This window comes from Rhea americana, unplaced genomic scaffold, assembly GCF_003343005.1.
Source record: "Rhea americana isolate MKP2758 unplaced genomic scaffold, rheAme1 scaffold_61, whole genome shotgun sequence".
Classification (NCBI taxonomy): domain Eukaryota; kingdom Metazoa; phylum Chordata; class Aves; order Rheiformes; family Rheidae; genus Rhea; species Rhea americana.
The window spans coordinates 4,427,599-4,438,678 of NW_028186768.1; the positions used below are offsets into that span (position 1 = coordinate 4,427,599).

Genomic DNA, 11,080 nt, shown 5'->3' on the forward strand with positions numbered 1-11,080 from the left:
GAGGCCCCGAGCCGCGGCGGGCGCAGCCCGGCCTACGCGCAGCGGCCGCGCGGACTTGCGCCGCTGCGGAAGAGCGGCTTGGCGGGAGCCAGGGCGGCCGTACATGCGCTGCGGGCGGACGCACGCCGCCTCGGGGACGGCAGCGCCCGGCTCGGCCCCGCGTTCAGCTCCGGCAACGCGGTGCCGGCGGGGGGCTTTCGGCCTGGCGGGCGGCCCGCGACCAGCCAGCGCTGCCGCGCTCACCTGCGCGCCTGAACGCCGTCATGGCCTCCGTGACTGCAGCCTTCAGGCTGAAGGCACCGGCTTGCGCCCCGTGCCACAGCATCGCGAACTCCCCGGACACGTGGTACACCGCCAGCGGATGGGTGGGATGCTGAGAACAACAGCGAGGAGATCAGCAGGGCCTCAGCGCTCAACCCGGTCGGGTCCGCTCTGCCTCCTGGGGAAGCGCGGCCCCTCGGCTGTGCGGCTTCCCCCCCACAGCGCTCCAGCACCCAAGCTGTGATCCGGGCTGGGAGCCCACGGCTGCCCAGGAGATGTTTGAGTGCCCAAATGCAACATGTTAAACCAAAAAAAATGTTGCATCCGCTCCCTCCGCTTTTGGAATGATGTCGCTGGCTAACCCAAATGTGCAGCTTTCCTCCTCCACCTCCTCCTAATCTCTGGGGCTAGTCAGTGCYCTCATTCATGAGCAGGGAAGTATGCAGAGCTTACTCGGGCCTTGACATCCCTGACGATGTCCAGGTAGGGCATCCCAGGTTTCACCATCAGCATATCGGCTCCCTCACGCACATCCCGGTCCTGTGAGGAGAACACCATACCTGATCCTTTCAGCTCTGGGTAAAAGGACGTTTTTTCCAGAGAGCGTTCAGTTGTTTTTTCCAAAAGGTTTAACCTAGACTTCRGTTTGCACAGGATCACACCATCACAAGAGGGGTTTGGCAGGCCTCTGAAGGCCACTGGACACCATGGGCAGGTTGCGATCAGAGATAGATAGGATGCTCCCCACGCCAGAAGTGCAGTGCCTGGGGGGAGCCGGTGGCTGCGCGTCCTATGGCCACTCAGAGCCACAGGAGAAAGCAGTGGGGTACGATGTCACCAACTCCATCGTTCCTAATGCACAACGCTCGGGCCCGCACTGGAAATCAGCTCTGCAGTAAGCTGATGGGCATTCACGTTGCGCTAGCTTGTTGAGGTGTGTGGGGGGTCACCCTCAGATGTTTCGGGTCGGCATGCAGTGTCCCATCTCCTGCCTCAAAAGCTTTTGGGCTTGCTCTCCCCAAACCCTTTTGTGTTGCTGCATGTGAAGGCTTCTTGCCCTGGCACTGTGCAAGAGTTTTCCAGTCCCCAYAGCTATAAAAACATGACTCTTCAGCACAGCCTCGGGCAGCCCGGCCTGCTAGCCCAGTGCTGGGCAGGGCTCACTCACCACAGCTCGCACGGCCAGGCCCCTGGCGCCCGGAGGCAGCTGGTAACATCGCCTGTCTCCAAACRCGGGTTTGGATAGCGCGGCATCTCTGGGAACAAGGCAGCGGGCAGGAAATCAGCAAAGCATCGACACGGTTCCCTGCCTCTCACCCCGTACTGGTTCAGAAGCGTGAGGATGGACTGTAACAAACTCTGAGCTGCTATTTTCCACCTCCCCATCCAGCCCAGGAAGGGGTGAGCTGTCCCAACCCACCTCACCACCTTGCATTGCCCTGAACCATTGCAAACCTGGGAGCTCCATCAGTTGTCCCATGCTGGCAGCCCAAGCAAGCTGGAAAACACGTTCAACAGCAGGAGTGGCCAATCTGGACCCAGCCATGGCTTATAGTCTGGGCTGAGCCTTGATCCCTACCAACTAGCTGGGGACATATCTTCTGGCCAGCCTGGTGCTGTGCTGATGCTCCTTGCAAAGGAACTCACCTGAATGGACCGTAAAAACAGGATGCAAATTTGGCGCTGTAGCTCATCACTGAGACCTGCAGAAGAGAGTGGAGCCACGAGGACTGAGAGGTGCTTTGTTGCATCCCAGCTCTAGAGCAAGAGCGATTACCTCCTATAGCAGTTTCGTACTCAACCCCACACCCTCCTTCCCTTGCCAGAGGCCTGGCACTTCACTTTCCCCTTGCGTCTGGCCAAGGGCATTCCTTCCCTGCATGCACTGGCACAGGGAACACCATGCGAGACACATCCTGTGGAAGGTGAAGCCTTATTTCTTCCAACATTTGCCCCAATCACTTTGCAGTGCAGCCTCCATAAGGTCCCCATGGAAGGTGCTCCCGGCTTTGGCACATGCAGATCCCATGCTCACCTTGTTGCCCATGTCATTGGAGATCAGTGCATTCTTCACAGCCGCAATACGCCCATCCATCATATCTGAGGGGGCAACGATGTGGCAGCCTGCAGGGAGAGACCAGAGACAYCGAGAACTGCCTGAGGCTGTAACAGTGTCAAGAGCTCAAGCTTGCTCTGGCAAGTACCGTTCAGCAAACCTAGAAAAATCTTCCATTCTTGCAGAAGGAGGTGACCCCAGAGCATCTCCCTTCAGAGGGTCTGGGATGTCTGCAACAGTGCTGGGGCCAGTGCACTGAAGGCAAGTGGAGCCCTTCCCAGCTCAGAGCACAAGCACTCCCAGCTGGAGCCAGGCATAGTTTGYTTTTGGGTCTACAGTAAGCAAAAAGGGGCAAATTTGCAAGASTCAAACTTGGATACTGCTGCCAAGAAGACTCCTCACCTGCTTTGGCATAAGCCAGTGACACTTCTGCTAGCCGCTGGCAACTGAGTTCATTCTGGATGGTGCCATCTTCACGCAGGATACCTAGGAGACAATGGGATTAGGCAGGGTAGAGAACAGCCTGCCTATAGCCTCTGTCTCTAGGGTGGAAGCACGTCCAAAAAGACTTAYAGAGATGCTCTGAACAACGGTGGGAACTGTGTTAGAGTGCTGGGTAAAGAGGTGCAGTGACCAGGAGACCAATGTCACAGCACCCGAGACCAAACTCAATACATGCTCCAGGAAGAGAAGACAGAGATGGGAGGCCTAGATGGGTGCTYGGGTGACTCTCAGCTGACCAGGGAGTGGGTCTCCCATTGTTTCTCCCATTACTGCATATGCCGTAACCGTTTGTGCCCCCCACCCTAGCTGGCTGCCCTCATAACCCAGAAAGCTCCCCCAGGCTCAATGCAACTGAATCCAGTACCTGGAGCCCAAGTCAACTCATGGAAGGAGCTGKCCAGGCCCACCAGCACCTATTGTTCCTCAGCAGAAAACAGCAAGCCTCTGGAGGGTGACAGCCACAGGAAGGTGCCACTGCAGAAAGGTGTGTGAATAACACCCCTGCGACCCCACGCTGTRCACTCACCACAGTGCCCATGGGATGTGTAAGGGCACAGGCAGACGTCGCAGGCAATGAGCAGCTCTGGGAAGGTGGAACGGATCTTYCTGATTGCCTGAATGGCAGGTGTGTCCTCCACATCCGCGGCAGAGCCTCTCTCATCCTGTGAGAGAGGAGAAATGCCTCTGCACACAGAGCCAAGGGCTTTGCATGCCCTCTCTGTACCAGTCCCTCTGTGGCAGTTTTCTGCCCAAGAAATGTTTTCTGAATTGTAAGACCCTCTGATGTGGAGCAGTGTGATCACCAACAATGAAAAAGGGCAGTGGAGCTTCTGGTAATGACTGCAAGTCTCAGAACCATCCAGTAACAGCTCCCTGTGCAAGACTAGATCGGAACAATCTTTTCCAGTCTCCCGTCCTGCTTTCTGCAGCGTGGAGTTCCCTTGTTCTCCACCAAGCAGTGTTGCACCATGCGTTCAAACGCACAGAGGAGAGACCCACCCAGAGCCACCAGGAGYGTTATAGGTGTCACCAGTCTCCTGTTCCTGTCCCACTCCGCTGAGCAGAGAACCCCCTGGACCTCACACTGCTCTCCCACACCTCTGTGGCTACCCCAAACCTGCTCCCACCACCTGCTAATGCACACTGACCTTGGGGACCTTGCTGGGCACCCCGAAGATGAGCACGCACTTCAGGCCGTCCTCAACAAGGGGGCGCAGCACCCCTTCCAGCTTGTTGACTCCATACCTGGGAAGAGCACAGTGAAGCGAGGCTGCCAGGCACCCAGTCCTGCTCTCCTGGCCAGGGGCTGTGCTTCAGTCTGACTGCARGAGCTCCCTGGAGACCCCACAGCACAGCTACAAAGCAGGGGGACTGCTCATACATGGGGGGTGGGGTGATTAAGTAGGGCACTGCCACGTACTGCTCTCCTCAGGGCTGTGCTCAGATCCACCTTCCTGGGGCCTTGAACTTGCAGTGGAGAGCCCCAGCTGGGCCCACTTCCAGGCTGCTCATGAGCAGGCTCCAGAGGCAGCACAGAGCCTGCTGCTCGCTGCTCTTCAGGGAGGTTTCCAAAGCTGTCACATGCTTCAGCTTTGGGACTGGCTCCTGGCATTGGCCCAGCTATCATGACTGATGTGTGGCTGCTTGGAGCTTGTGGCCCCAGCAAAAATACYATGAATGCATCCAGTACAAACACACAACCCTCCAAGCTGACCGGTGCTCAGGCACGCAGGCGGCTGTTTGCAGGGCCACTGCCTGCCTGCTGGGCCACTCAGAGATGGACCTCAGTTCATCATTAACTCAGGTGCCAGTCTGTAAGCACCAAGCAGCAGCTGGAGAAAGAGAGGTGTTGCCAGAGCACTGGGAGGAACAATGCAGGGCCTTATCTAGGGCTACAGGAGAGTTATCTACTGGACAGGGACACAGAGGGGGCTGGCCCTACTCTGTTTCTGCTCGGAGATGAGAAGCACACCCTATTCTTGGATCCCTTATCTCAGCTTTCCTGTTTCGGCCCTGAGCAAGTCATGCTGGGGGCTCAGCATGATGAGCTGAAGCACAAGGTGAAGTGCTAGAGTGGCACAGGCACTCTGCCACGGGCTTTCTGCTTGCACAATTGGTGCTAGTAGGGCCAAATGCCCAAGGCCAGCAGGCCAGACAGAGCACTCCTGGCCGCAAGATCCTTTGCGTGACTTGGCTGAGGTACAGCGGGTACCCTTCCCACCCTGACCTACCTCCTGCCACCCATGAGCAAAGACGGCGATTTTATTTGGAGAACTTGCCCTATACAAGGGAGATYCAGCCCACTTCCCCACAGGAATATCCCACTCCAGCCCCTGTGACCGCAAGCCTAATGCAGCAGCAGGTGAAGAGAGGAGTTGTTAGTCCCACGGGATCCACAGCAGGACAAGAGCCCACCCCTTTGCGCAGGTTTTCCAGCGGCTCTTGGAGCGAGTGCTCTGGGGCATTGTGCGACCCTGGCACTATCCCTGCTAGCATCTGCTGAAGGCAGCAYGTTCGATCCGATTCCCTTCCCTCTCTCATAGGTGAATGCTCCCACCCTGCCCAGTTCTGAGGGATTCTCAAGCTAGGGAATATAGAAGGATGGAAGTGTCATCCCCTRGCCCTGGTCTGCGCTCCAGACAAAAACTGGCCGTAGAGCAGCCTTGTTTGTGGCGGAGATTGGCACACCGCTCAGGAAGCCTGCAGTCCTACCTGGCTTGCCCGGGGAGGCTGGCGATAGGTTCCACCGCATCAGGGCTGTCACTGCAGRAGTTGGATGGGACAGAGGTGTGAGGACTCGACACGACAAGGAAGATCACAGGTAGGCTGTGCCCAAACAACCCAGCCCCCATCCCAGACGTTCATGGTACTGCACAACACATCCCGGCCTGCTCCCAGGGAACTGTTCAGGGAGTCTGAAGCTCTCCAGGAGCTCAGGGAGTGCCTAAGCCTGTAGCTCCAAGCACAGTCAGCCTGAGTTTGGTTTATCCCTAATCCATAGAGCCGGGGTTCACTCACGTGACAAAAATGGGGTAGATAAGGTTGGAAGCATCGAAGGTGGTTGCTGAACACTGCCAGGAGCGCAGCACGGGGTGGAAGTAGCCACTGTGGAGAAGGGACTCTGCTTGCATCTCGGGAACTCACGAGAAGACTGTGAAAGGAGAATCTGAAATACCAAAAGCAATAGGCAGGTTAGTGGCTGTGTCCAGGTAAGTCACTGCTACCAGTTAGTGTGGGGAGTGGGTGGAGATCCAGGCAGCCTCTGCAGGGCTGCGGGCTGCTCCCTGCGCTGCTTTGGGCTTGCATGGGGAGCCCAAGCCACAGCCCAGCCGGTTTCCATCAAAAGCTGCTTCTCACGCTCAGCCCGACTCTCCCAGGGTCTGCCCCACGCTGGAGTGCGTGTTGGGAGACCCAGCACCAGCGATCACRGCATGATGTTTCCCCCGTAAGTGGGGACGACGCCAACTTCTCCCCACARAACCCTCCCATTCTGCGTATGAAACCATCAATTTGTGCACAAAAACATCATCCTTCGGCAGGACCCACATTCTCCCCCATGTTCAAAACTACTCTGCAGCCCCTCTGGGCTCAGTGCTCCAGCATGGGGGGCACAGAGCAGGCTGAAAAAGTCCAACCCTCATACACACCATGCCGGGGAAGCGCCACAGCCAGCCCAGGGCAGCTGCTGCTCACTGAAAAAGCTCTTTCATCGCTCGGCATGTGTTTGCACCAAGCATCTCTTGCCTTGGCAGATATTTGCCTGAGACTAGCTGGCTTCGCTGCTGTCAGCTGTAGYGACATTAGCCCTGAGATCCCCTCGCCTGGCAATCCCAGCCACCAGACTCCCCCGATGACTGCCAGAGGAAGGGAAGAGCACAACTCCACAGGTTTTCTCAGTCTGCTATCTGGTGAGCTGCAGCTGGGCAGCGGCTCTGAATCCCCTGGGGCATCTGCTGCCYGGGCTGCGCGGGGATGAAACAGGATTCTCTAGCCCTGTAGCCCAATAAATACAGTACGGTGCTTGCTAGTACCATGCCAYGGGCTTTGTACCAGCTCTGCAAGGCCTCAGGACTTGTTGCGCTTTGGGGCTTTGTTTTAGCTTGTTTAGCTGTAACAGCAGTTTTCTAAAGATGAGATTGTCATTGCTTAATTTGTGTTACTTAACTGCATAATTCTGTAATATAAGCATAACTTCTATACACATATCAGTAACAAGTTGCTTAGTGTAGAATGACGCATTTATGGCTGTAGCGTAATGGTGTAGTCACAAAAGAGCACAAGCACAGGATGAGAAAAGAGGGTGATCCTGAAGACACCAGGGCGACAAACAACTCACCAGTGGATAAAGAAATGAGGGCTTGGGAGTGGGGCGTAACTGATTTTAGGTGTAACAAAGAACAATTATTCAACATGCATAAACCACATCATACACAGTAAGCTTGGATACAGTAAAGAACTGCATATACATTAAGAAAGAGCAAGGCAGGGAGCRTGCTGGAAAACACATCAAAATAGCCCCAGGGGGCCTTTAAAGTGAAGAGGGAGAAACCACCACCATCAACACCATGCTGCTCCTGGCAAAAAGGAGGAGGAACCCTCCACGGTGAACTTCTAGCTCCTGCAGGACTCACCCTAACACTCCCTGCCAGCCGGAACCGAGGCTTGGGGATCCCGCGGGGCAGTGGCAGGCGAGGGGCAGAGAGAGAGGCAGACGCTAGGAGCCAAATGTATAATAATTTCAGCTGTCTAGCGTTGAAACATCTGTAAGTATTTTCTTTTTCTGTGATAATTAGACCTGGCTAATAATAATTCTCTGATTAGACAGGTAAGATTTCAATTTCACTAACAGCACATTCTTGGCTTTGCTTATAAGGATCAACGTTCGGCTTGGCGAGAGCGCGACTGAAGGGGCCTGGCGGGGAAGGCTGCACTTTCACCCAGGACCCGGCGCTCGGCTGCAGCCCAACAGCAGCTCTTACGGCCAGGGCGCCCTGGAGACCACAACCTGAACAACAGACTGGTTATTCAGAGTGGCTTCAAAGTCTTCTGCTGGCTGCGCACATCTGCTCTGGGCAGATCTGCCGAGCCGCTGGCCMTGGGGAGCTTCCCGTGGGACAAGCACAGGCCACCTCTCCTCACTCACGYGTGCTGGGGGGGATTCCCGCTCTGTCTCAGCGCGCAGGCACCAGCCGGCAGGGCCAGGCACTCTAGGCCCTCTGCCCACACAGGGCCACATCCCACCAACGCCTGTGCTCAGAGGAGCCCGAAAGCGCAGCATGAACGAGGTTATCATCGGCTGAGAGCACCTCGGGCGCCTCTGGCCTCCCGGCTGCTCTGTGGCCRGGCTCCTCGTGCTGCTCCGCAGAGCGACTGTCGCTCGGCCCCAGGATCGCCGTTTGCAGCACYGCAGCATTTAGCGCCTCTGGATGAGCGCCAGGCGCAGAGCTGTGGAGCCGCTGTGGGAGAACGCGGAGCCCAGCCCGCTCCCGGGGCAGAGGTCGGGGTACGTTTCCCAACACCGCTAGGCTTCACGTTCTTTCAGTATCTGAGGACTGTCCTCCAGAAATTAATAACAAAGTCCCCAGTGGACATCATGGGTTATGTTTTCAGAGCTAGAAGCTGAGGGATGGGGATGGGGGAAGAGCTAGTGATCTACTTCTGAAAGAAGAAATGAGATTCCTCAGCCTGGCGACCCCCCAGCCCAGGACCACACTTCACACAGAAGATCCTTCTAACACAACTGTGTGACCCATCTCTGGGGAACAGCCCCCGGTCCCCAATCCCATCACAGCTTTCCCATGCACTGGCTTAAATCCAAGACCAGGAGCAATTCCCCCAATGACCTAMATCTTCCATCGTGACCCTTCACTTGCATCCACTGCTCCTGGCTTGCTCCAGAAAACTGAAACATTGGTTAGCTTTCCAGGACCGCAGTCCAGAGAAGAGTTTTACACTGGCTCTTGCTACACCAGTCACCAATGGAGTTGGGCAAGAAGAGGCTCCATTCTTCTTAAAACCCTTAAAAATTTGAAGTGTTTTGCTATTTTGCACAGGGATAAGCTCAAGGCCTTTCCAACAATCTCAGCGTTAAACCAAATTGTCAGCCTGCATCTGACTAGCCCAGTGCCTGGGGCACTCAGCCATACCGTAGGAGCACCATGTTCGATCCAGGGCTTGAACTGAGTTGCCCACATTGCTAGTAATTGCCTGTGTTTGGGGCTGGGGGCAAAGGCTCAATGACTTATTACTTATATTTTATATATATATAAAACCAAATACACTGGTGCTCACATGGGAGGCAGGCCAGCTGACAGGCATGCTGGCAGTGCCACTGCATCACTTCAGAAATAATTTTTAGATCTGGGAAGCTGCCCCTCCGCTCCTTCCTCACCCCCAAGCAGAGAGCCCYGGGGAGGCCGGGAATCGGCGGCTCCAGCCCAGCGCGGGTCAGCTGCTCGGGGCCGGGCTCCAAAGCAGCTCGCAGGACACAGCTCTTGGGAACAAAGGGTTCAGTGAGCAAAATGCACCTCGAGAATCCAGAAAATGTTTTCACAGTTAATCCCACAGGAGGAAGGAGAGGGGGACGGTGGAAGGGGATCAGAGACAACCAACTGCAATTGCTCTGTAGGAGACAGATAGAGGCTGCAGCTCCAGAAGCTAAGCTCTCCGGGGAAAAGAGACTGTCACGCAGGAGAATTGCAGAGGGGAGATAACAACCACGATGGGTGGGCCCGCAKCACCTTGCTCTTTTACCAGATGGGCTCTCTTCCGAGGCCGCCTTGCAAGCCTTGCTTGCACAAGAAGCTCCCTGCAGCCATTCCCCTAGCAGGAAGGACCAGGCAGCCGGGGGCCGCACACTCCTYGTACTCATGCAAGGCACAGCGTCAGAAGAGGGCACCGGGACCCTACTGCACCAGAGCCGCTGAGCACCCCGCTGCCGGACAGCCAGGGAAAGACTGCAGTGGTGCAAAGTGAGGACAGCGAAAGAGCCCRCAACAAGGGGCCCATCAAAGCAAGAACATATCACATATGGTATCTCCTCAAACATGACTGATGACCTGCTTCCCCTCAAAGCTGGACAGATCCCCATAAGGCTCCCACCAGAGCACATAGACTTCTTTCTTTAGGACCAAATCTGTCTTTCTAAAGAAACTTGCTTCAAACGCATGAAGCTGAAGGATCTGAGAAGCTGTTGAGTGGCTGCCTCCCTCCAGAGCATTAATAAATATATGGTTAAGAACAACYACGCAGCCCCTCCCTCAAGAAAATGTTGGGACTGGCCTGGAACCAGCCCAAACACACCAGACCCGGAGCAGCTCATTCCAGGGCCCCAAAGATGAAGCAACCASTTGCATCGCCTATATTTAGCTACAACATAGAAAACACGAGGAGAGAGAAGTCACTGCAAAACTCTTCTGGGCTCCTGCAGCTTCTGTGCAAGCTTTGCAAGAACAAAATATCCCCGGCCTGTTGTAACAGCATGAGAGCGAGCTAAGCACACAACACCCTCAAATTTGCACTAGCGCATATTAAACAAACTTACTCTATGGACAGAAGTCAGATCAAAAGCAAGCTAACAGAGCAAGCTAGAAAGGCTCATTCCAGCTGGCAGCTGCTAACATTACTACCGAGTTGGCAGCTGCCTGTTCACTCCTGGAACATGAACCCCCCAGCTCGGTGGAAACTACATTCCAGCATGTTAAGAGGGGAGGGTGGAAGCAGCCTCTTCCTTTGGTGCACAACGCTTTACTCCAGGTCCTGGAGACACACAAGCTCCCTACATTCCAGGTGGAAGCAGGACTGGACTGAACCGACAGTAGGAAGGCAGAGCTCCACGGAGAGACGGAGGAGCTGCAATAAGGAGGGCAGGTTAATTAGTAATCAGTAACGAAGGACAGAGTGTTATGAAAGGTTTTATCTCCAGTGTTATCATCTGGCGCGCTCAGAAAGGCCCTGACGGGATCCGTACAACACCATGGCGGGAAGCGGCAGGACTCCCGGATGAATTCCTGCCGGGATCGTCGCATGCTGCCTCGCGTTTCCCCCGCGTACTCTTCCCCGCGGCCTCGACGGGCTGGCCCCCACGAGCGCCCCCGGGCAGAGCCGGCCGCGGCTCCTCCAGCCCGCCGCCAGCCAGCGGCGCACAGGCGCATCCCCGCGCCGGGGCTGGGGGACACCTGCGGCGCGGCCTGTCACCGCGCCGAAGGCCTCCAGGGCCGGCAGGGGAGAAGCGGCGGGAGCGCGGGCAGCGCCGGCGCA

At 56.1% G+C, this 11,080-nt stretch overlaps 1 protein-coding gene across 2 annotated transcripts; it reads right to left on the reverse strand.

The window, feature by feature from the left end:
• Window positions 1–133: 133 nt before the first annotated feature.
• On the reverse strand, window positions 134–10,798 carry ALAD (aminolevulinate dehydratase). 2 transcript variants are annotated; one of them, XM_085320052.1, is made up of 11 exons: window positions 10,365–10,798; window positions 5,840–5,987; window positions 5,534–5,584; window positions 3,970–4,066; window positions 3,348–3,483; window positions 2,720–2,803; window positions 2,297–2,385; window positions 1,909–1,964; window positions 1,430–1,517; window positions 715–801; window positions 134–373 (listed from the first exon to the last, which is right to left on the reverse strand). In XM_085320052.1, the coding sequence occupies exons 2-11, from the start codon at window positions 5,950–5,952 to the stop codon at window positions 164–166; spliced, it is 1,011 nt and encodes a 336-aa protein (XP_085176178.1). In that variant the 5' UTR covers window positions 5,953–5,987; window positions 10,365–10,798; the 3' UTR covers window positions 134–163. The 2 variants fall into 2 exon arrangements, with proteins under 2 accessions (XP_085176178.1, XP_085176177.1); XM_085320051.1 differs by lacking the exon at window positions 10,365–10,798 and adding an exon at window positions 7,453–7,536.
• Between the last annotated feature and the right edge of the window lie 282 nt (window positions 10,799–11,080).